Source organism: Cryptomeria japonica, chromosome 3, assembly GCF_030272615.1.
Source record: "Cryptomeria japonica chromosome 3, Sugi_1.0, whole genome shotgun sequence".
NCBI classification, from domain to species: Eukaryota; Viridiplantae; Streptophyta; class Pinopsida; order Cupressales; family Cupressaceae; genus Cryptomeria; species Cryptomeria japonica.
Window position 1 is genome coordinate 620,041,348 of NC_081407.1, and position 26,754 is coordinate 620,068,101.

General features: G+C 34.8%; 1 protein-coding gene across 3 annotated transcripts; it reads right to left on the reverse strand.

Moving 5' to 3' along the window:
• On the reverse strand, positions 1-26,754 carry LOC131060118 (uncharacterized). Of its 3 annotated transcripts, none has more exons than XM_057993223.2 (10): positions 26,512-26,754; positions 22,533-22,604; positions 21,021-22,148; positions 20,338-20,910; positions 19,930-19,991; positions 19,669-19,755; positions 19,352-19,454; positions 12,450-12,521; positions 1,551-1,661; positions 1-1,334 (listed from the first exon to the last, which is right to left on the reverse strand). In XM_057993223.2, exons 2-10 carry the CDS (start codon positions 22,602-22,604, stop codon positions 831-833), a joined length of 2,712 nt encoding a protein of 903 aa, XP_057849206.2. In that variant the 5' UTR covers positions 26,512-26,754; the 3' UTR covers positions 1-830. The 3 variants fall into 3 exon arrangements, with proteins under 3 accessions (XP_057849206.2, XP_057849209.2, XP_057849208.2); XM_057993226.2 differs by lacking the exon at positions 26,512-26,754 and adding an exon at positions 26,324-26,346; XM_057993225.2 differs by lacking the exon at positions 26,512-26,754 and adding an exon at positions 26,093-26,249.

Sequence of the window (26,754 nt, forward strand, 5' to 3'; positions counted from 1 at the left end):
TGTTTAATATGCTTCTAAATTAACGTACTCAACAAGAAAATAACATATTGTTAAAAGTCACAGAAGAAAACATACAAACATGATACATGTTGATAAAGATAAACTCAACATCGGCACTTTTATAATTTTAAAGCCCTTTTGAGTTTACCAGCTATAAGAGAAAACATATTCCCCCAAATTCCAAGCCAATATTCAATAATAATAATATACAAATGTCTTTGCTATTGAACAGATATGCCTACAGCAATGAAAGACAAATAGAGCTTGGCAACTATAAGGTAAAAGATCTTTGAGAATATGACCTGCATTCGACAGAAAATGACCCTTTTTGTAAGGCCCATCACAGCTAAAGCTCATGAGTAGACTAACAGCATTTCAAATGGCAGTGATCTGATACATAACCCACTGTATGACACACTAGTAAGCCAGTTACCAAATCCCATAATCATATCTACTATTGTCCTTGCATGTATGAGAATACGTAGAGATAAATTCCCATGAGTACCAGGTCTCACCAAATAAGTGTGGTCTCAAAACTTCTCACGTATTGATTATAGCCTCTATCCAGACAAAGAGACAGTCTGTATACCTAAAGGAAAATGTCACTATAGAGTTACCTTGAGCTCTGGCTTAACATATTCCAGTCCATCTAAACATCTGAGACCTTTGTGAAGAATCGACGATTGGCTTGCATTCCTTTGCCACTCAATACTACGAGCGAAGGTTAATGAATGTTTCTATGCTCTTTCTGAAGAAAGGAACTCTTCAAAATGGTATGGATATTATTGTTTTCTTTATCCTTGCTGCACTGTTCATCCATTTTGCACCTTTCAAATTTGTGAATCTTCAGTTGAATCCATATCCTGAGATGCATTCAGAACTTTGGGAATTGTATTAAAGCTGTCCATACCAGTCTTTTTGGCTTCTCTACTCAAGGCAGGCACACTGCTTTCTCTAGAAGGATATGGATCTTCCGTTAAATTGGTACTTACTAATTTCACACCATCAGCTTCAGATTTTTTTAAGGAAGTTTTTCCTTCAGAATGATTTTTACCTTCTGTTTTACTTAAATCATTAAAAAGAACGTGTCTTAGTTCCTTCTTCATTTGGGACTTTGAAGAGCTTGGTACCTTCTTAGACAATGAACTGCTATTGGTAGCTGGCAAAGCGTCTCTATTTACACCTGACATATAAATGTGTTTCTCTCCCAAGCCGCTGTTCTTGTTCTCTTGATCAGGCACAGTCTTAAAAACCTGGAGAGACTTACTCAAATTTGTCCCACGGTCTGTATTCTTCCTTCCAAACCTTGGAGACGTTGCAGAAGTTGGTGGAATCTAATAACAATCAAGTTATCAACAAAATACTGTCAGAAAGTACAGCAACTAAGTACATTAAATCGTAGTGATTTTTTAAAAAGGTACTATCTGCAAGAATAGTAAAGCTTAAAATCGAAACTTAACATACAAGGCATCTACTAGAACTAATTAATAATTAACAAAATGAAAATATGGTGGTACACATTCAGTAATCCAGGGTTCAACGTTGTGCACCTTTTTTATTTCTGCCATAGGAGGAACTCCTTCATGATAGAAGTTGGGCATTGGAGTGGCTTTGAATTTTAAGTTCTTCCGCAATTTTATTAATTCAGCCTCCTTTTCTTCCTACAAGAGGATTACCAAGCAAAACATATCAACAAAAAGAGCACACGGTATAAGTTTCAGAAACCTGGATCAGTCAGATTTTGTGCTAAGTGCTGAGTGCATAGTACCGGAGATCATCAAATTGTCTTCAACCTCGTAACAACACATTAGCAATTTACGTAAAGGTCAAATATAAGATTGATTTCACAGTTTGCAAAGATGAGATGATTTGAAATTGAAATATTTTCAAGGGAAGAAAAATGCTTAAGTTGAATGATTGTTTTGGAAATATTAGTACATCTTAGACATTCTTAGAAAATTAAGTGATGATATCTCTTTCAGCCTTCCGGAGATGAAATAATCAATATATATTTTTTTTTCCTGTAGCTTTGTCTCTTAACATGCCTATTATGATTATTCTAGGCATAGTTGGAACTTCGGACTGAGCGCAAAAAAAAAAACTTGGCAGCAAAAAATTGTTTAAATTTATTTAAAAACACAATTTTTTTTGTAAAATTCAAGGAGGAAAAATAGCCAATGAGTACAATGGCGTTTTCTATTAAATTTGATTCATTTGGATACAAAATGAATACAAAATCGCATCATCATGTAAAATCTTGATACAATAGTTACTTAACAACTATTATTAATTTATGATAACTGCTTTTGAAAATCATTATCATCATTCATAAATTGCATATTACAAAATTTAACGTCTTCCTCTTTCCTAGTCTAGTGAAAACTTGGGAGGCTCTAATCTTTGCACTTTGTTGTGGTTCCTCACTCAACATTGAAGGATGTATCCGTGGCTCTAATTCAACCAAATCAATGAACACCTCTGATTTGTTTTCTACCTTTCTTGTGCAAGGCTGAAGGTATTATATTTTATAATAATAATGTCATTTGAATTTTTTGTACTCATAATACGATACTTCATCATTGATCAATGATGTTATGATAGTGACAAAGATAATTGTCTAAGCTATCTATTCCTATATGAGAAGAGATCCCAATAACTAGTGGAGGTCTAGGAGTGGAGATCCCAATGGAGTCCCAGCAGGGTCGAAGGAAAACGCCCCTTGTGGGGGTCGAGGAGCAGTGCCCCCACCACCAAGCCCAAATTAAGACCTCTAAAACCACACAAAACTTCTTGTAGCACACCATTTCACAATTTTATCACTTACGAGAGAAATTAGGTGTTTGGCACATTTTTATGGAGAATATTTTTTTCCCAAATGTTATGTGAGGAACTGTGAGGGACATTTGTGCATTTATTGGACAAAATCATGACTTTTTAAAATTATTTTTTCCAATTTTTGTGTGTTATTTCCATGTTTCACATTTTAATACGTCTGACAAGTTTTTTTTATCGAACTCACTGAGTTTCTATCAAGTATTTGCCAAAAATCCGACAAGTACTCGCCAGAAAGTCAGCAAATCTATGGCAAGTAAATGGTTCAAAAACTCGTCTGATATTTTACTAGCGAGTAGGCAAGTATGACATCTATGATTCTAGGCTCTCACGTCTTAAGGTGCAGTATTGTTGGGAAGACATGAAACCCTTTTCGGGTTCAACCATTCAGATTTTTTCTGACTTCCTATGCCTCCAGCACTGGAGTGTCCTTCCTATCATGTCATTCATAGCAGAGGACACTGCTTTTGCTTACTTTCTGTTTTCTAAATAGCCTATGTACTTTGTTTGAATACACAGAAACCACATGATTAAAGACAGACGATTAACGTGCAGGCATATCTATTTGAATTTCAAAACAAATTCTAAGATATGAGAATCCCCTTCTGTTAAATTATTTTCAATTAGTAGTTAGTACATGCATGCCTAAGGTTAATGTCACTGATTTTGGTATAGCTGTGATTTGAATCAGAAGCAGTGAAACATGATTTTGATTTACAAATATGGAAGATTTAACCCTCAAATCAGCCACAATAAGCTACCATATATGTCAGATACCAGTGATTTTGATTTTCAAATTTGGAAGACTTACCCTCAAGGCAATCACGATATCTGTGAAATTCTGGTTTCCAATCAAGACATTGCCAGTAATAGTTTATTCAAACTGTTGAAACTTGAAACATTATAATCATCAGCTTACTAAACCCAGAGGCATTCCTACAGGGCCTTAGTTTCATTTTTAACTTATTGATTTTCTACCCCCATCTAAATGTTTACGGTTTAAATGCCAAGTGTGTCATAGCCTCTAATGAAACTTCACCTTGAAGTCTCAAAATATTGTAGTAGGAAGGTAATGGATTGTTCTGTTTCATAATATAGGATATTGGTACAGTAATATTAGGAATTTAGGATATCTATCACTTGCATTGAATTGTGGACAAAATTGACTGTTATTTATCAATTATATAGAAGATATTCTACGTTCAAACCAACGAGCCATTTCCATCCTTATAAAATAGTTGAAGGCTTTAAATTCACCTATGCTACTAGAAAATGGATGTGGATATGGCTACTATTTACTATTTAGGATATTAGAAATGCTGATTATTTAGAAGTCTTGTAATAGTACATGGTAATGCCCAGACATAAAGGATTTAATAAAAAACACAATACTTCCAGTCCATATTTTATTTCTAGATTTATGAGAAGCTATAGGTATGACTAATCTCACTTTTAGAGAATGACCATCTAAAGGGTGCTTCCAACTTTACACCTTGGAAGGGTAAATTGTAGGTGCTACTAGAGAAGATTGATCTTTGGAGTTTTATGGAGACAAAGGTTGTGCCTCCTACCAATCTTGTTGAGATGGCCAACATAACGAAATATTGGCCAAGGCAAGGCAAATCACCTTAGATTCGATGGAGGACTATTTGATCCATCACATCACAAAAGAAGACAATGAATGTGAGGTATGATGCCTTGACCACTCTGTATCAAAGTGTGAATTCTTCCCACAAGATATTGCTAAAGATCAAACACAGTGCCAACACACGTGAGCAATATAGACAGTGGCCAGTTACCTTATGAAGATTTTTGAGCTTCAAGATCAACTCGTTGCTATCAAGATAAAGGTGGGCAATGATCAGTTTGTGCCAGAGTTACCCCGAGTTTCCGGGACAGGGACGGCAGGGACGGCAGGGGACGGCGGGACGCGTTTCCGGGACGGCAAATTTTTTTGCCAAATTTGGGGACGGCAGGGGACGGCTATATAAAATATAGGAAAAATTTAAAATATATAGGAAAATTTCAAAATTCTAAATGTTCATATGAAAACATGGATAAAGCATGCATACATACATTATATTCATATGAAAACAATAAAACATGGATATAGCATGTGTATGATACTATGAAAAGTTGAAAACATTTTAGAATGTAAATTCTGAACATACAACATTGTTAATACTCAATAGACAATATGCAATTATGCATTCATAAATCAGAATTTCAATTCATTCACATTGTCAATATGCATATCAATAGACTCGGAGGTTAAATTTTCCCTACTTCTATCGACACAGTTTCCCCCCATATTTTTCAACGGGGTTTGGGGGCAGCGCCCCCAAGGTGGGGTCAAGAGGCATCACCCCTTGCGGGGTCAAGGGGCAAAACTTATTCTTTAATAAAGGCGTTGGGTGTTATTTTTCTATTGACTCGCCGAGTTTGGCGATTTTCTAATCTCTATGTCAAAATGCCCAAAGGCTACACTGCTGCCATATAGTTTCATTGTCAAAATTATGAATTAAATTAGTAAATTTAAAATTTAATTATTGTTATCTTTTAATTTTTTTAATTTTTAATAATTTGAATTAATAAGGGGCCCTATATTAGAAAATTTAAATAAAAAATTGAAAATACAACTTTTATAATTTTTTTAATATTTTTTAAGGGTCTTAGATATGGGGGACGTCTAGCCATCCCTGGGATGGATTGGGGACGTCCCAGCCGTCCCCGGGACGTACGGACGTCCCCCAGAGCTAGGGCAGGCGTCCCCCCGTTTCGGGGACGTCCCCTCAAAATACAGGGCAATTTGGGGACGGGGGGAAACGTCTCCTGGCCGTCCCCAAGTCCCCGAAACGTCCCCGAGACGGGGACGGGGGTTTTCAGGTCGGGGACACGTCCCCGGGTTACTCTGGTTTGTGCACATAGCTTTAATGTTGGGGTTTCTATGCTTGTGAGATGCCTCCCATTTTGGGAAGCTTTGTGATAATTTCATCCAACAGTAATCCAGACCAAAAAGTACTTATGCTAGAGTGGAACAGAAAAAAAAATCTGGTGTTCATCAAGAACACGAGGAAAGATGATAAAAAAAGGTATACCCAAGAAGGATTAAAAGGGGAGAAGGATTCTCATCCTGTGTCATATCCCCGTCATGACATCTATACTCTCACCCTTACGAGAAATTTGTCTTCGACACAAAACGTCACAATTTTTCAAAAAAACCCATTCAGACCAACAGCAGGAAGAAATGAACAAACTGGTTGATGCTAATTATGAGGAACGGATTAACTAAGGAACGCTCTCCATGAGACCCCCATGAGATGACAACAAGGGTAGCGATCTTGCATAAAGGATATTAATATCCTGTTAATGTGTTAACTAATGTCTAACTGATTTATCCATCGATTAGCGCCCAGATTGATGTATTAAGTTATTAACCAATCACCAATTAAGTGCGATTTCACCAAGGGGCCAGAAAGGATGGGATACATAAGATAAAGAGACGTCTTTTGAGAGGAGGGTTATGACTTTATGAACAAGCAGACATGACTCTTCACCAATGAAGGAGAAGATACTTATACAACAGCCTTATCGCTCCAAGGAGGCATCAAATCATCAGACTTGGTATTTCATAAGATATTAAACACTCAGCAGTTCAACTGAATATTGCAGTTTTGTATGAGTCTCCTGTGCATAGCATAGCAAATGCTGTTATCAATATACATATATCTCTGCATACTAATGATTACAATGCACTGCTGCTATGATTGATTATATATTGTATCTGACTAATGATTTTTCTGTAGCTTATTTATTATATGTAGAATGTCTGAATAATACTGGATCCTTCATATATTTTGAATGTTCTCAGCAATGGTAGAAGAAATGAGGATTACATGAGGGGTACGGTGATGGGGTACTCTCCTAGGTACGCCATCTCATGGTGGGACCAGATTGTCCCACAAGACCAAGGGGGTACAGAGGGTGCTGCCTTTGGGCTTAGGAGAGATGGGCTTCCAGAGCACCCTGTTGTTTTGCAAAATTTAAAAAATATATAATATAAAAAAAAAATTATTTGTGAGGGGGTGTTTTTGGGCAACCATGGCCAATGTTGTGGAGGCCATGCCAAGGCTGTGGGGAGACCAAGACATGGTCTCCACAGGCCTTCCCCTTTGGAAAGGGAGGCCCACGTGGGTGGCTTCTTATTTCAAAGAAAGAAAAAGTTAGAAAAAAGTTAATGAAGTTTTTATTTTATTTAAAAAAAAAAGGTTCTTAATATTTATTAATTTTAAAATAATATATATATATATATATATATATATATAGTTTTGTATTTTTATTTTTTTTTATGCAGGAAATATATTTGGATTGAGAAAAAAATTAAATTAGATATATTTTTTTTTTTTAAGAAGGGAGAAATGATTATTTTATTTTGAAATTAGATATTATATTATTTGGAAATTTGGAAAATTAGATAATATATTATTTGGAAATTTGGAAAATTAGATAATATATTATTTGGAAATTTTGAAAAATTAAATAATATATTATTTGGGAAATTTGAAAATTAAATGATATTATTTGGAGGAAATTTGGAGATGAATAGATATAGTTGGAAATTTAATGATATTTTCATTTTAAAGAAATAATGATTAATTTATATTATTTTTTTATACGTATTGGAAAATAGGCAAAATTATATAATTGTAACTTTGGAGTTTAATTTATTAAGAAATTGTGATTTTTCAAATGTATTTTGAAAATTTAGATGGATTAGAAAACTTTGGCCAAATTGTATGTTAAACGAAATGGAAATATTAATGTAATATTAGAGTAGCAAAGATGTGTATTTTCAGTTACTGTATTTGCATTTGCTTTCAAAACTGCAAGTCCTTGGATATATGTTTTAGCTGTTTCATGTGGTTGTTAACGTATCTGGTCATGTCTCTAGTCAAGGAATCGTCAGTTAGTTAACTGTGGGCAAGGGCTTGTTTGGCCAAGTGGTTTTCTATTGCTTTGAACTTCGTATACTATTTCTTGTGTATACCTTGGTTTTGGGAGTTCATCTGATTTGTGGTTAAGTGTCATATGTGAGAGTGGCTTTCGAGTGGGGGTCGCGCCCAAAGTGATAAGTAGGATAACCCATCGAAAGTTTGTCTAAGAAAATGATAACTCAATAATTTATTAGGGGTTTTGGTAGATGGAAACACTAAATAAGATAATTGTGCCTCGCTCATGGTTGAGTGCTAGTACAGACTTAGGATGCAGTGAGAAGGCCAAGAATGGCAAACCAACAACCTTGTTTTCACGAAAGGATGTGTTGGGTCCACATGAGACTTGGATGGAGCCAGAGGTTCGGGAGAGGTTACCAAGGTAACCCAGTGGATGGGGGTCGGGACCTATGGAGGCCTAGCAGGGTAACCATACCAAGCTATGTGATGACACTCTCCCCTTATGTTCACTAGTGTGCAGTTTGTGTTGCTTTTGCTTGGAGCACTATTGTGGGAGTCATATCTGTTTGTTTATGCTTTTTGTGAGTACCTGATATTCATGTTAGATCATGTGACGCTTATGATGGATTGCGAGGATTTAGTTTCACTGGTGCTCCAATTGTTCTCTTGTATTTACTCCATATCATGTTTCAGATGGATCCTCTTTCTTCTCCTTGGATCATTCATGTATCTCTTGGACCCTAAGTGGTCATATGTATTATTTGTTTTTGTATGCCTTGATGGCAGGATGTAATTGATGTAAACCTTATGTATTTTTCACCTTTTATTTAATAGAATGGTCTTGCACTTGAAGCAGACCCGAAGATGTAGCCCATTAAGGATGAACTCCGATATCAATTTTGGTGTTGTATGGTGTATGTGTTCATTTGGTTCCTTTTTATTTTGGATGTATGAATGGCATTATGGTTAAAATTTATAATGTAATTTAGGTGATATTAATCTTATTGCATGTATGAAGTTATCAATTAGATGCAGTAATACGGATTATGATGAATGTAGCTAATGGCAGTTGTATATATATTCAATTACGCTAGGCTAATCTCTTATGGAATTTAATTTCTATGTTCATGTGATAAACATTATGTCATGAGTAGGTTTAATGATTCTCATTGTTAATTGGATTAATAAACCTTAATGTTCATTGGATTAATCGAGTAATCTTCGTTGGAAACCCTTTAGGTTTTTAAGTTAAGTCTTCCGCTTGTACAAATGTTATTGCAATATTTAATTTAATGCATCTTTAAGTTCTTTAATGTTAAAAAAATATATATTTGCACTCTTTTCGAGAGTTTTAGTTGAATCCTTTAAGGTTTCTTGGCGGGGCATTACAATCCGAGACACCCTATCCTATGCTCTCCTATGGTTGAGCCTTCCAAACATCTTTAAAAATGCTTTATGATTAAATTGATATTTCTGTTATGAACTTAATGATGCTTAATTAAGATAGTCTGCTTATTGAAGGGCTTCAATCAGGTGAAAGGTATTTCTAACCCAGCTTGTTTATTTGGAAATTGAAATTTAGGGCTAAATTAGGGCATTCCCAATTAGGGGACATTACAAATGGTATCAAAGCATGATCCTGCCAGCCTGCAGGAGAAAGATAAACCTGATCACCTACACAATAGAGCATTACCTCTCTAAAAGGACATGATGCAAGGATTGTTGGACATCAAGATACAAAAGAAACTACTTTCCCTCGCATTGAGCACAAATAAGAATCTATACACATCAAATATTCTTTTTATTTCATTTATAGTCAATATTATCAACCTGGAATTTTAGAACACAAATCATCAAAGAACATATTGATCTACCATTTACATTATGATAATTACAATAAGATAACCTCAAATGAATTCACTTCTTATTTCAATTCCAAAACTGTAATAAAAGCTTACTTACCATCCATTCCAAATTTTAATGTTATTACTCATGCAATTTTTTTAAGCCAATAAAAATTTATGTAAAGAGCAAGGATTACATATATGATATATATATTAGCATATACAGCTGTTTTTTAATTATTGCATAAATTCATATGAAAACAACTCAAAAAATGTGTAAAGAGGAAAGATTAATGTAAACAAAAATGGAAAAAATAGTGTCATAAACCCAAACTTCACAATGCATTCAGTAACATTTTTCCCAGTCATTTCTAAGTGAACAACTCAAGGCTTACACCAACAAGGGCATATCCGTATGAGTCTTTCCTAAAAGTTGGTTTTTATCCAGTGCCAAATGCCATCACCTAATTCAAAGCTTAAAGTCGACTTTTCAAAACCGTAATTATAAATAATAATAATTACACAATGGGAGAATTGAGGTAAGAAAACATGTAAATAAAAGCCTTGAAACGCATGCCAAACTTTATTCATCCTTCCCATGGTAAATTAATTTGAAAATTATGTTAAGCATAAGCTCTTTCAAGTGGAAGGGCCCCTGAGATTTCTATCAACTCTGTACAAGTTTTTAATAAAAATTACTGTTTGAAAATGAATCTCCCATCATTAAGCGAGACTTATTTCTGAGTAGAAGAACATTTTCCCTGTCTCCCCCACAATCTTCTGAGACATCCATTACAACTTTTTAAATACTGCAAAATTCAAGGAAGAATCTAACAAGGAATTGAACGAAAGAAAGATTCTGTTTTTCTTCGTGATTTTCAAATTCATATGATGTTGAATTTCTGAGAGTTATCATTGTGAATGCTAAATTTAGCAGTTGATACTTTCGTTGACACAATCTTATGGTAAATTTGATTAAGTATTGTCATCTAATACTAAAATTTCTTAATTTCTTACCTAAAGGCACAATATTTTATCTAAAAAGAACAAAAAAACTAAAGAAAATAAAACTGATCTGGTCCTATATGTTAAAGAAGCAATTCAAATTATTAGACATTTATTTTTTTGTTAAGATGTATCTAAACAAACAAGGCCAGATACAAGTGTCCATGTTAAATTTGTCTGAATACAAAAATGATATTGAAAACTAAAGACAAAGAAAAATATACTTAAAGCCTGGTACTATATCCAAATGGACAATTTAAAATTTAAATATAAAAATAAAATAAATCTAATGAAATAAAGCGATACCAGAAAACAGTTCACAATATAAACATTTATAGCTTTAAAGATCCTGTGCTTTCTTAACATCTGTCGAAAAGATGAACAAAATAATAAATAAATAAAACTAAGAAACCCTAGAACATTTTAGATCTGAATAAAAATAATGAGAATGAAATGCCAAGAAAGATGGGCTAGTTTTGGTTGTCTATTGAGGACTGGTATTATCTATTTTTTTATATTACAAGGGTACAACAGATCATACCTCTATTGGTATTTCAAAACCAAAAAAACAAAGATTAAACATAAAATTAGAAAGTTACCAATATATGAAATTTGCCAGCCTCCAAATCAATTCAAAATTTAGAGAAATTTTACCCTTCTTACAAATCCTGACCATGAACCAAAGAGAGGAATTATATTTACATTTATGTATACACAGGATTCCCTCATACTATTTCAAACCCCTAAACAGATTTCTATTATTTTTGTATATCCAAACCATGAGTAGATTTTTAACCCCTAGACTTTTATACGGTTAAGGTGTTTTGAAGTAACGAATCTTAAGAAGAGGTCCTTTGAAAATAGAAGAGCCCTTTCAAGTACATTAAATACCATCTCTAACAGGCCCAATCCGCTAGCTCATTCAAAGGCATATGCAACTACAACAAAAAAATCTACAGGTTTATCAATTAATTATCTGGGCATTAAGGTGACGCCATTTCAAATCTGATATTGTTTATATTTGCCTTGTGGAAAAGGGCCTGATTATGCTTTGTCAAGTTGCCACATGAAAACTTTAGCAGAACCCAACAACTGACAGGAAAATCGGACAGCAAAAGTGGATGGTAAAGATCCGTCGCTGCAGCAAGGCAGTTGTGTAATCAAGAGTACCTCGAGGCCTGCAACGGAAACCATCACACGATAACTGGAAAAAATTTCCAGCATGAGACATCATGCAAAACCGGTGGGGTTCCCCCACAATAATAGCCCATAATGCATTTGGAATTCTTAGCATCTATAAATACTGAAAAAACAGAAAATAAATAGGGAAAACGAAAATGAATCCACCAGCCAACCTCCACTTGCGATTAGACTCAAAAAAAAAATTAGGGTTTTCTGTACATTTCAATTTTTTTTTCAATTAATGTTTTAATGTCTATATATTTTATTGTTTTATATATTAACTTGAATATGACAAATTCCACTAGAAAGCCAAATCCACAAGTATCTGCAGGGCTCCACATTTGCTCACATTTTGGATACGAGGCACCATATCTGGGCTGTATCATACCCAGATTAGTAATAGGAAGGCCACTACAGTACCAGTGGAGGTGTGGGTAGCAAATATGATATGGGGCACCATATCTGGGCTGTATCATACGCAGATTCATAATAGGAAGGCCACTACAGTACCAGTGGAGGTGTGGGTGGCAATATGGTACCCTTGGTTTAGAGCTTTGTAAATTCATAATATAATTGAAATATTTATAACACATCCTCATCGTTTTCGGGTAATAAAGATGAATCAAAGGCAAACCTGTGTCTTTGCTTGCAACTGGTTCTTCTCTGCTTCCTTGGCACTCATCTTCTCTCCCAATTTCGTATAAAACTAGAAAAAAAAAAATGTGTCAAACAATTTGCATATAAATTTACATAATCCCTTAATAACAAAAATTGAAATTATGCTGAAAATGGTTAATCCTAAATAGGCAATGACATGTGATATTTCTTAAAATAGCCAGTACTTTCTAATTAAAATAGCCTATCTGTTCCATCCCTGCTCCTCTAATAAAGGATTTGTTTAATTCGCAGAATGTAAAGAGACATACTTCACCACAAAACACAAAAAAGGTTCAGGAAGATCTTCAACATTAATTTTACCATTTTTGTTAAATGCAAACAATGAATTTCTAGAACAAAAATTGCACGATAACATTGAAGAGAACTCACGTTTAGCAAAAGGACACACGAGTCTTAGAGGTGACGATATGCAGCCCAAAATGAATGGAGCTTGAGAGAAAATCAATGTTGCAAGGACTGAACAAATGATTGAGCCCTCGGAGTTGGTGGCAAAGAAATTAGCCTATTCAGTTATTCTTTAATCCATTTGTATTTATTTGGTGATCAATGCTGAATGAATAATTGTGAGACATCTGTACAACTGAGAGTAGCTGAGCTAATATATTAAATGCAACCATTCTACTGATGCCCATTTACTCATTGTATAAGCATTGTATTAATTATTTGTGACCTGGGTAGCTTTTTTAGATACTAGTGATTGAAAGCATTTATAGTGAGCAGGTTTGAGCTCCATGCCTCTAAGCACACAACATATGCATGCGAGGAGATGCTTTCCCTTCTTTTAGTGTATTGTTAGAGCAGATGTTAGGCAAGGAGAGGAGTGGTGGAGTAAAATCATCTGCCCCCTTGGCAATAATGGGAAATTGTCGCCATTATTTTAGTTGTTGATGCATTATCAATAATAAAGAAGCACCATAGTTACACAGGTTTATGTGGTGTGTGGTGTAAGTTTATTTGCATACATTGGTTATTTATAAACCAACAGGTTGCATGTACATGGAAGAGTATGGTTATTTAGATGGCCAGTTACTTTTTGGTTGAAATTGTGTTAATTTTCTGTAGCTATAAATATTACACATCAATTCTTGAACCATTTGCACCCTTCACGTGAGTGCCATTGAATGATTGATATGTGAGTGTCTTTCAGTGTATAGAAAGACTACCATTAAATGCTTGAGAGTTTGGGTTTCTTCTGCATTTTATCTAGAAACCTCCTAACATTTTAGCTTTCTTTCCACAGTCACATGTTGCATTCATGGCAGCTATGTAGGTAATCTTACATATTTTGAGGTTTTGGAACAGCAAGCACAGTTTGTGGGAAAGGCTCTTCGGCTTTGATATGGCAGCCTCATTTGGTATGTTTGAAGACAACAACTTAATGCTCAATGGTTTGGATTTGTTGTGCTTATCATTTAAGAACCTCCTAATATTTTGGTTTCTTTATCAAGGGCCTCATCTTGTATTCATGGTGCCTATTGAGGTATTGAAGCACAGATCTAATAGAGCAAGTGTGCTGTTGATCAACAAAGTTCATATGAAAAAGAGTTATTCAATAATGTTTTGACCAACTCCTTCACATCTAACTTTTCAATTTGATGTTGAGCATACATGTCACTAATTGACTTGTCATTAGAGACCAGGGAGACAAGTGGCATGGTGGAAAGAGTTTATGTGGAAGAATTGTTTCAGAGAAATGGTTTGGCATTCTTGTGGAAAATAAAATCTGAGGAAGTTGCAGTGTGGGGTTTCTGTTTTCTCAAGCAACTTTTCTGTGGAAGAATATTTAACAGGTTTATTTTTGCTTTGATGGAAAGAGGAGGGATGGAGTGGATCTAATATCATCACATCAAAGAAATAAATCTTTATATTCAACTACATCTAACTGAAACACTGGAAAGATCTTCTCGTGTTTTCTAATGCAAATGCACATTATTTTGCTATTGCAGCTTTACATTTGGGCAGATCTAATGTTGGATATGTTGCATGCATGTATGGTGAAAAAGCACGACATTCATCTCAATGCTGCAAAAATATTGACCATGAATATCAAAATTAATGTGGGTCAAGTGTTACAGATGTGTTTACTTGGAATGTTTTACACCATTTATAGACCATGCAAAATATCTTATTTATTTTGAACAGTTTAGTTGATAGAGTGAGTCTTGTTTTCACTGTGTCTTTTTTTTCTTAAGTTTTTCCCAAAGTAAATTCTCTTGTTATACTGTGAGTGGGCAATTATTTGTTTCTGATAACTTTAAGATTCTATTAGCGTTGCTTTTCCCGCATAGGTTTAACAGCATTCTTTCTCTTCACCAATTAGGAAAACAACAGCATGCATCATGGAAGCTGTTGTCCACAAAGATGAAGGCTGATAGCATAAGGCATGGGCTTGGCACAAGAGGGAAGAATTTGCCTAGTTATATTCAACACATTGGATAAGGAATTCTCTATGGCAGAGGTATCGAACATGCTCTAAGGGGGCGACACATTGGATAATAAATGCTCTATTGAAAAAGAACTGAACATGCCCTAAGGGAGAAACATGCGTATAACTATTTGATGTTGAATTGAACAAGAGATGATTTGGAAACAAGTATGATTTATATTCCAGCTAAATGGTGCACATAACAAGATTGGGTTTCCTTGAGAGCAATTGAGATGCAGAACATGCACATGGCATGCTCAGGGACTATGAAGTTGGAATAACATAGAAGGACTATGAAGTTGGAATAACATAGAAGGAATTAGCTTGCCCCAACAAAGAATCTACAAGATTTGAAGGCTTCCAATGTGCAATAGCATATATTGTTCTGAGCACTAAACCATTGACTATCACTTAATGTAATAGTAAAGATCCATTTCATGTTTGCATAGCCTAAGGTGCACAATGGTTTACTATAACCTTAAAGATGTAAGGTAAACCATAGTGAGACATAACCAATAACACGAAAGTGCACACAGTGGAAACATCACATAAAATGTGGATAAGGTTGACATCAGAATCTTTGTGGAAAATTTTCCGTTATCATCTGGTCCCTTTGTCCCTAAAACAATTGTTATTCAATCACCATGCACATACGAAACATGGATAGGTGGACCTAAACCCATAAATGCTACTTACAACCCTTACTGGATTCATCTAACCCACAGTTATTTGACGAGGCACACATATCCATGTATTATGCAACTTCCATTAAATACAATCATATGAAATGATGAAGGATATTCACTGCATCACATGTTCATGTAGTCAAAAAGCACGCCCAACATTTCCACTGGCTCAAATAAATGACCTTCCCTCCAACCACATGCCTTATATTCACATTTGACTTTTACTCTAGCTTGCCGGTTTGGTTTGGGCACTGGTTCGGGTTCGAAGAACCGGTACACCAGTACGGCAAAATTTTGAAAAGGGGTTTGGGTTCGTTTGGGTTAGTTAGTACAAAAACATGTAAATTATATATATATATATATATGCAGCCTATAAGCATGAATTAAGAATAGCATGTCACATAGCATCATATAAACAACAAAACCAACATAAACTTGTAATCATAGCATCATGATCATACCATAACAGCATCATATACATCAAGTTTAATATCAAAATGATAAAATATTCAAGTATCATTGTTTCAACTTTCAACAATTTAAAGTTTGATCATCAAATGGATTTTCTAATTCATCATCCTCATTCTCCTCCTCCTCATCATTGACATTGGCATTAGATGAATCAATGCCAATGCCAATGCCACTCACACTTGCACTTGCACTTTAAGTTTGCTTGCTATCTGAGTCATCAAATGCAACAAGCTGAGAAGTGAAAGCATCCAAATCAGTATGTTCTGGCTCTATATCCCACATCTTCATTTCCCCTTGCTTGTAGTCATGTTGCTTGTGTGAAATGAGCCAAGTTAATGTTTTAAAACTCACTTTTAGGATTATATTTTAATTTTTTATGTGGTGGAATTCAAAAATAGTTAAATTTTGCAAAAAAAAAAACATTTTTGGGCTGTCAGACCCCTGGGTTCGACCTGGTCTGAACCAGGCCTGTGAATCACGAACCCTGTCCGGACCACGGGCGAACCGGACCAGAACCCCAAACCAGGACCGGACCGGACCAGTACCAGGGGTCTAGGGGACCGAACCCAGTAACTCAGCTTTTACTGGATCTATTTTTTGAATTTTTATTAGGAGGTAATTCAATAGTCAGAAAACTTGAAGATAACTGAGGTAATGAGAAGGAAATAATATGAGGGCAAAGAGAGGTATTGATTATTGAAATTTTAAATCAGATTGAAGTTGAAAGGAAAGAGTAACCTCTACCTTGGAGAAGTGATAGTGTTCAGGTTGTGTACGCTTGACTTTTTTGTTTGTTACCTTTCGCATCCCAAAATCTTATTTCAGTTGTGTGGGACATATTTTGGAGTTTTGCTTCTTTAACTGTTGATATTCCTATTCTCATAATGGTTCTGTTTTTTCAATAGGATAATGAACTCAATACTTGCGAAAGAACTGTAGATAACTAAATCAATTTATAAGGAATTCAAATTAAGTGCGACATAAGATATTCATACTTCACTGCAGATTTGGTCGGACAATATACGTGATGGAAGATGGTAAGACAAAGAGGAATTCAAATCACATGAAAAAGATGAAAATTGACTGAGTAGATTTGGCAATGGATCCAAGCATTTCTGAAGGGATAGATGTAAAGTCCTCAATGTTGCAGCTGACATGGCTGCTGGTGAAGATACAGTAGCAAGATGATGTTTGAATATCCAAAGTGTGAACTTCAATAATAGTAAAATTTTACAGTAAGATTGTCTAAACGGAAGAGATGGTGATATAATTCTGTAGTTTTTATTTCTGTTAGGTATCCTACATTTCAAAAAATCTTGTTTCAGTTATCTGAGATTCTGAAACATCTTTTTGGTGTTTTGTTTTCGCAACTTCAATGCTCTTGACTTATAATGGTTCTGTTTTTACACTAGGATGATGATATTCACAAATTAAAATAAGTTTAAAGAACTAAAGATAACGACAGCAATTGAAAAGAGATTCAAAGGACATGCAGAGAACAATATTTGTCCTGAAAGGCTGACTTGCTTGGACCATTCAAAGGAAGATAGTAAAGCATAAATGGATACAAATGGGGACTAGCAATCACAAAAAATAAGATAAAACACCTTCAGCATTGAGTAGGTTTGGCAAGATGTCTAAACATTTGAAGGAATTGTTGAAGCAATAAATGTCCTCAGTGTTGAGTAGGTTCAACCTGAGCTCCGAAAATTTGAAAGGATCGTTGAGAAGCCTTGAGTGTTGCAGCTGAAAATAGCTGTTGTCTAGAATTTAGATTATACAATAGCAAGCTATTGTCTAACAACCTGAAGTTTGAATGTTTATACAGCTAAAGTTATAAATCAGATGGTTGAGGCACGTGGAGGGAAGCCTATACCCTGGATAACTAATAATGATCTGATTCTCTATGTTTGGTTTTCTGTTTGGTACTTTTTGTTTCCAAAATTCTTCATTCCAGCTGTGTGAGATGTTTTTCTGGATTTGGCTTCCATAGCTTTGATGTTACTAGTCTAATAGTGGTTTTATATTTTCTAACTAGGAGGATGAAATTTACTAGATAAGAAAACTGATGATATTTTCTTAACTGAGAAGATATGAAGAACCAAAAGCAAGGCCAACAGCGTACACAATTTCAGGCAAAGTCCCAAGAAGAATTTATGTAGAACACAGCTGATGAAAGAGTGAAAAGATGATACACTGTTACAGATTTAGAGAAGCTATCCTTGTAGAAGCGATGCTGCAGTTTCCTAGATTTCTGTACTTTGCAGGAGGCTTAGAGTTCAAATATGTGCACTCTAAGTTTGCCACTTGGCTTAGAAGTTCTATTTGCTACTGTACATTCTATGAGGGTAATTTAAGAGATTTAAAGCTTGTTTGGGCCTGTCATTTAAAAAAATCAGGTAAGAAGTATTTGAACTTCTGAAAAATTCCATGGTTTACAAACTCAAACTTTAAATTCCCACTATCAGGCAACTTGTTGCAAATTTTAGGTGAAGGCCTGCTACACAGTCCAAGCTTGAAAAAGTCCAACACTACACTCAAATACCAATGACTAGGACTAAGAGATTTTAATTTGTTACAATGCTCCTTGGCTATAGTTTTATTTGAAAAACTTGGAGGAAGCATTAAGGAGAGCTCCAAATGAATCTCTAGTCAACATATTCCCCATAAGATGGTTTACATTAAAGTTCCATAATTCATCTCAAACATCTCTACCATTGCAGAATGCCACCAAATACAATAGATTGAAAAAAAAATCAGGGTTAAAAAATATTGAAGTGACACAATGGATTAACTTCTTCTTGTGGGAATAGCCGTACTCCATCTAAGCAGAGTTTCAGAATGTTTTGCAGAGGACACCAAATGTGGAAAATTACAAGCAATCGGACCTTAAAACAAAGTTGCACTGACAAGAATTTTGATTGGCAAATAAAGCAAATGTCAAGAGGATGTCAAGAGAAATTCATTTATGACATATGTTAAAAGACTTATCCACATGACAAGCTTGACAGAGTAGATATGGATAATATTATGGAGAAGGTATTCCTCTTTCCAGTTGTCATCTGTGGCTTTGTGCTACTATCACCATATTCTTGTCTTTCAATTTGAGACCTTGGGTAGTTTAAAAGAAGAAACGTGCAGAGGATAAATATCATGATGTCTAATTACAAAGAAAACATTAAATACAAGTTCTGCTACACGGATAAGCTACTAAGCATTTCAAGTTTTCCTATACTAGAGGGTAGACCATAATACATTGCGCTTAGGATGCCTTACCTCTTGTCTCTTTACTGCTCTTTCATTACTTCTGAAGCTAAATGTTGTTCCTCCCACATTAGGACTTGGTTTTGGCTTGACAATACCAAGAGATGAGCTGCACCTGTAGTATAGGCAATTTCATTTTTTTAATATCAATACTCACATAGAAGGGACTCTATGCATGTGGATCTTAGCACTTCAATAGTAAAATCATATTTTGAACTTATAGACATAGCCACAACATCACTGCATTTAGTTTTTCATTTTATATGACTCCAAAACTACTTTTGAGTCAAGCAAAGAAAAAAGTCAAAAAGTTTTAATATGGACATTACTCTGATATAGTTGAGCCCCCTTGGTCTTTAGCCTGCTTTTCTTTATTACAATTGTTCACTACAGGAATTTTTGGCGCTCTGTGAGTCCTGTTCTTGATTCAAAACAGAATTTAACCAAAATGTAAGCTAACAAATTTCCTGAAACAAAGAAACCTAAATTTATCTTGTGAATTTAAAGAAAGAGAATATTTAATATTGGATTAATATAATTGCTTGACATGCAACAAAATTGTTAATTTCATGGTGTTAGTATAGGATTACCTTCCATCTTCCAAATGAAAGTCCTTCGTAACAGGTAATTTTGATGCTTTATTAGAAGAGACCTGAAGAAACATGTTACTTATCATTAACAACACGTAAAAAGCATTTTTACTGTCACTTAGAATGTGTGTGTATGCTTAGATCTCAATTGTAAAGCTTTCTATTTCAAGGCCTTACTTATTAATGTACATACAAACAAGTTCAAACGGCACAGATTGTATACAAGCATTCAATTAAATCACCCTCAGCTTTCAATTAATTTATGAATGTAAATGCTTATCAAAGTTTTAAAATGAATGATACAAAATTTTAAATCACAATAAAATAATTTCACACATTAGATCACCACAATAAAAAGATTCAAAATTGATACCACAATAAAAAGATTTCACACATTTCATTTTATACCTCGGTTTTCCCACTTCTTGGAACGTTTATTCTATTTTGAAGAACCTTGGCTGCTGGCTTTGAACTTTCCTTATCCGTATCATTTTGAGTTTTTGAAGCTCTTTTGTCTGTCGCAAGAGAAAATGGTCGAGGAACAGTAAAATTTGATTGTGATGCTCTCATATTTGGCAGCTTATTCACACAATTAGTAGATCTATCTCCCTCTCGCTTATCTCCTCCAATCTTATTACCCTTTGAAACAATAACACTCTCTGTTTTTGGCAAGGTCCTTGGGATAGCCTTTCCTGAGGATGTTGACCCAGATGGAAGCCCAGTCTGTGACCTTCGAGGTGTGAAATTTCCTGAGGTCACTCCAGATAACATCTGACTTCTTGACATTCGAGATGTCAAATTGCCTGAGATAAGCCCAGTTGCAATCTGGCTTTTTGATACCCGAGGTGTAGAATTTCCAGTTGACCTCAACCCAGATAAAACTTGACTTTTTGATATCTGAGGTGAATTCACCGACACCTTTATTGGAGAATGTAGTTTATGATCCTTTGTTATCTTCGGCTTGCAAGAAGCAGCAGACTCCTGAAAATCGGGTAATAAAATAAACCATTAAACTTTATACAAATGACACCTATGTTCATGAATATAAGCAATATTCATTAAGCAATGGCCTGCAGATGTATAGACCTTACCTTGAGAGTGGACTCTTTTGACTGTTTTGATTTCTTTGAAACTACATTAGCGTGTATAGAAACTATCTTCTTCTCCTCTATTTCTTCAAAGACTCCATCTCTTCTTTCTATTTCCTGGATATCATGTTCTTTTGGTTCAAATACCCCTGGTTTCGTTGCTCCATTTAGTAACAGAGGTTTGGGGTCAAATGTCATTTTATTCCCACTTCCTTCAGAAGCCACCTTCTCCTCAACTTCCTCTGAAATCTCATCTGTTCTTCCTAATTCTTCAATATGATGCTTTACTGGTGTAGCTATTCCATTTTCAGTCACTGCAGTCAGTATCAGAGCATCAGTTTGGCTTTCAAATGCAACTCTATCACTGTCTTCCTGTACTTGTGTCTCATTCTTCAAATATAGATCCTCGCCAAGCAATTCTTCATGCTGGAACTCATCTGATAGTGAATGAACAAGCTGGTTTGCCTCTTCTCCAATTTCTTCATTAGCAATCTCATTGTCAAATGTTCCAATCATGTCAGAAGATGCACATATTTTGTTTGAAACTTGCAATATATTGTCACAGTTTACAAAGTTGCCATCATTTTCTTGTTTACAAGTATGTAAAACAGTTGCATCTTCGTGATTATGAGCTGTGGACGAGCCATCAAAATTAATAGAGCTAGTAACAGCAACCTCTTCATTTAACTGTTCAGAAGTTTGAAAATATGTAGCATTGTCATGAGATTGTATAGTGGGGTCTTCACTAATGAAGCCATTTTGTTCAGGAGTTTGCAGACCAGATACATCTTCATAAAAATGATGGTTATAACTTTTATCGGAGTTGTTTTCATCCTCAAAATGCCAATCTGACTGCTCTTGCCCTTGCAATGCTTGCTGAGATGCTTCATGTGAAGCTTTTTGAGCGAGCTCCTCCTGCTCTTGCAAAGCCTTCTGGGCTGCAATTCTCTTGTAGTAAGCTTCAAAGTAAGCTTTCTTCTTGGCAACTGAGCCTGGTGCTGAGCATCTTTGCACCTCCTCCAGACATCTATTCTGTGAAAAGGATGACCATTTCTCCCACGCTAGTGATTCGATTGAAAATCTACCAAATGAGATTGAACCATGATCAAGAAGCTGGGAGGCAGGCTCAATCTGTCATTGTTACATCAACTGAATTAGAACATAATTTGATGCTACAGCAACGTAAATTACAACTGAAAAAGCATTACTATAATCCATAATGTGTGATGCAGAGATTCTCAATTAGAAGTAGAACTTATCCTACATATTGAGACTATCAAATCAACTAAAGCAATAATAATGGCAGTATTAGTGGCAAAACTTCCGTTCATCTTCCAACAAGGAACAATATAATCCAGTAATTAACAATTGTCAATTACATGACAATACACTTCTCATACTTAGACAGCGCAAAGTGATTAGAAAACAAAACAACAACAAAATATGATAATTCATTCCCTATTAATTTGTGACTATAGGCATAAAGTTGTTGTGTTGGGTCAAAGACATGCCTACCTGGATATCACTTTGATCAGAGAGATTCTCTGCAGGTAGTTCACAATAAACTTGTCCCATATCAGTCAACATCTGCAAATTCACAAAAGAATTTAAATTACAGCCATACAGTATAAAAAACAAATCTTCACTACAAACAAATATGTTGCTCTTAACACTACTTTTTTTTGTGAAAAAATAAAACAAAACCAATTCAAGACACAAGATCAACAGAATGATTCTCTTGTCAGAATTTCTTGTAGACGAAGCCACAAAGACATCCTGTTTCACCATCCTCATTAAAGAAAGAAGATCGCTATAAGATACAAGATCAACAAAAAGATTATCTCTCAAGATTTTTCCTGTAACTATCATCTTTCTATTTGATGATCCTTTTTGAAAGTACAAGTGATGTTAGGCCAACATGGTAAGGGTTAGACATTAAGGCTGACATGTCAAGTTAAGTACATTTGTAAATTTGAATTCTAAAAATTGAGAAGAATGCAGGAGCAAGAGCACTCATCCTTGACTTCAAATATTATTTTGGTATTATCTTACCTTTATATTATTCTTGATTTATACAGATCCCATGAATCAGCAAAAGTGTCATATTTTTTTCAGAAATAAGAAGTGCCAATTATTTAGCAAAACTGCAATGCCTCCAGTTGTTGAAACTCCAAGGAGCTAATCTCCAAAAAAACTATTTTCTTCTTTTTAATCATCATATGGTAAGAAATAAGAAATGTCTACTAAACAACGGAACACTGTAACAAATAACCTGAACAAGCTACTGGATTTAATAAGGACAAGGCAAACTCCCCATAAATTTACAAATAAGAAGTGCCAATTATCTAGCCATACTGGAGTGTCCTCAATAAATATACAACATTTATATCTTGCAGAATGGTTTCTGACTCAGTGACCTTCACAATTTGACTTTTAGTTAACCAAGATCCAATCAATAAGTTTCGCTTATCTTTATGCTTAAAATTGTACTGTCAGTGCAACACAGTTGATCACAATACTAGCCAAATTCACTCTCTGTTGAGTTAGAATGATAGAAATTATGAATCTAAAATATATATGTATATTGTATATATATAGTGTAATCATTGTATTAACTGTGATGACAGTTCAGTTTCATATTTTATTGAGATAACATTTAATCTTTTCAAAAATTTAAAATCATGTGAGATTTAATAATCTCTTAGAAATTTTTACATATTTCTAATGAGCAATCACTTTTTCTTATTAATTTATTAAGACTGCATATTCCATAATAAATTAAATTACTGAAGAGTAATCTAGGGCAAATTACTCTCCTCGGTACAATGTCTAGAATAGAAAATTTAAGAAAAGTTTAGAAAAACTAGAAACTAGATTTGTTACCTTGACACCTTTATCATTTATGAAGTCTAATGCAAGAGAAAAGGGCTTCCAAAGTTGGAACAGAAATGGTGATACATGATGGCACGAAGTCCCTATGGAATCTGTTGATAACTGTTGTGCAAATGTGCAAATGTGTAACAGAAAAAGAAGAATTCATATTTGTTTCAACTTTATTAAAGAAAGTTTGTGAGATGACCATTCTTTTTTATTGGTGAATTGCAGACTTCTTAAGTTTGCATTGGATATGGTATTTTACTTAATATTACACAGTTCAATTTCTTTCAGGAAGTGGAAAGTGGGGCTTTCTACGTAATAGAAAACTGCTCATCCCATTTGGCATGAGTTGACGATTATTGCTGTAATACAAAATTGCCTCACAGATATTGTATGATATGTTAAAAGTGGTCCTCACAGATATTTACTTATGATATGATATAATTCGGCTACCTGAAAAATTGTTCAAGGCCAAGCTACCAAATCTACTAAGTACGAAAATGTAACTATGCTACACACGTTACCTGTCTATCAGGTTCATTCAAATTAAAAGAAACAGCTAACAAAACTCCCCATATAATACCACCTCTAATTTCATGAGCTTTCATTGGTTGGCTATATTACACAGGTCCGGTAAATTCCTACGATTAAAAAATCAATAATGTCTCAGTGTTGAAAATCCACCTATTTGATCAAATATTACAAATATTCTGAACTGCTAAAAACAAGTGCAAATTAAGTACCTTTATATCTCAATTATTCGCATATTTTCAGCAAAAGCATGCTTGCTTAGAATACAGTACCATGTACAGGGCTACCACTCCTACATTTCGTGTGTGGGCGATCTGATGTAATCCAAAGTTCAAAAAGGCAAGAAAAATATCCAAACTCCAAATTAATAATCGCAGGGCTGAATTGATCGACAGGAAATTTTATACAAAGGGGAAGGCGCTGGAAATATGTTTCATCGTCTGAACGATTTAAAAAATATGTAAATTTGAAATAATTTCTAAAAATGCCCTAACAGACTTTCTAAATTTTTCTTAATCAAGAGACGCTTTTTAAATTTTTCTAAATCAAAGGATGTTTTCAAGGAAAATATCGAAACTCCAATTCAAAAATCGCAGGGCTGAATTGGTCGACAGGAAATTTTATAAAAAGAGAAAGGCGCTCGAAATATGTTTCATCGTTGAACGATTTAAAAACTGTTTGCCTTTGAAATAATTTCTTAAAAATGCCCTCACAGAAATTCTAAATTTTTCTCAAAAAGAGAAGATTTTTAAATTTTTCTAAATGAAAAGATGTTTTCAATAATTTACAAAAGATGCTTATAAATTGTTTTCAATTACCAACGGCCAATAACATAAGGGAATGAGAGGCAGACTCTCCAGAGTTGCCAATTAGAACTTTGGGGATTACTAAAAACAAATGGAACATTGATCTTGTACCGTGTATTTTGTAAACATGAATTTAGAATGATTTTCGGAAAATGATTACCAGTGAATAACATATCTTAAGAAATCTTTTTCTACGATATGAACTCGTAATTAAAAAGTTATGGGACGAATGACTACATATGACTCCGTATTTTTCTCTGCGGCATCTGCTGAGAAAAACTTGTCACCCGACCTGCATTGAATCGTCATTTTACCTATCTGGCCCTTACATATAAACATGTAACAACCTTTACTTGATTCTATGTAGCAATATTCAAGTAGGTTACACTGACCTTATGTAACAATATTCTAGTAGGTTAGCTTTGCGTTGTTCCTTACATTAACCTAATGCACCAAAACCCCACCGACGATCGAGCCTCAGATGGACAGTCACAAAAACAACTATTTTTGCAGAATAGTGTCCCTTAAATAAACATAAATCTACGGCAAACGGCAACTACAACTGATTTACTTGCAGCCGCGCACCAAAAGCTATCAAAATAATCCGTCAAGATCTATTATTTTGAAGTTAACAACACTTCTAAGCAGTCAAAACCATTGTACAGCCGTCTCTCAAAGACTAAGCATGATGCTCAAGCATTCAAATTGACCCTAAGACTGGCTGTCACCTTACACAGCTAATGGCATGACCCTAACAAAGCTGCAACGGCGAACTTGGAATAAGAGAACATTCGCTACAAGCATGCCTCAATCTAACAACGCCACTGAACAAGAAGGCACAGATGTTAAGCAATAGTTTACCTAAAGCTTCAAATTCTCCACCTTCCTGGTAAAGATCAGATTCCATTCGCAACTTCTTGGTAAAAGAATTGGTAGTGACAAAGAACGAGGCAGCAAGAACAGGAAGATGTGGCTGACATGTACTAAAAAGAAAAATACATATTTGAACTGTGAAGTGTGAACAGATCAGATTCATTTCTAACTTCTTGGTAAAAGAATTTATAGTAATGTATAACAAGGCATCAAGCATACCAAAATGTGGCCGAAACATTAAAGATTAAAGAAAAGCTTATATTTAAACTGTGAACTGTGAACTATGAACATTTCCATGGAGTGTGAGATGTCTCAGACTATAAATATGCAAGAAATAACTCCCAATAAAAGATCCGATATAGAAAAGAAAATAGAAAATAAATTGTTGATGATAGCTAAGTTTGTACCTGAGGTCTCGAGATCAAGTCTTGCTGAGGCCACCAACTCAGGGCGATCTATAGAAATGGCTGTGGAGATTACACAGCAATCTTGTTTCCGTAGTAGATTATTACAAAGCGCTTAATCGGCCTCTGCTTTTTCTCGTTTTTGTCTCTTCTATCTGACACCGTACAGAAGGCGAAGCGCAAATGCACGTCGCCTTTCAAAGCAAATCAAAATGCGGCCGAAAACTCCGTTCCGTCAATTGACGT

Coding starts and splice junctions, on each gene's coding strand:
- LOC131060118 (XM_057993223.2), bottom strand. CDS start 22,604: ATGTTGACTGATATGGGACAAGTTTATTGTGAACTACCTGCAGAGAAT. Junction 20,911..21,020: donor CAAAAGAGTCCACTCTCAAG/GTAAGGTCTATA, acceptor CCCGATTTTCAG/GAGTCTGCTGCTTCTTGCAA. Junction 19,992..20,337: donor CAAGAAGTGGGAAAACCGAG/GTATAAAATGAA, acceptor ATGTTTCTTCAG/GTCTCTTCTAATAAAGCATC.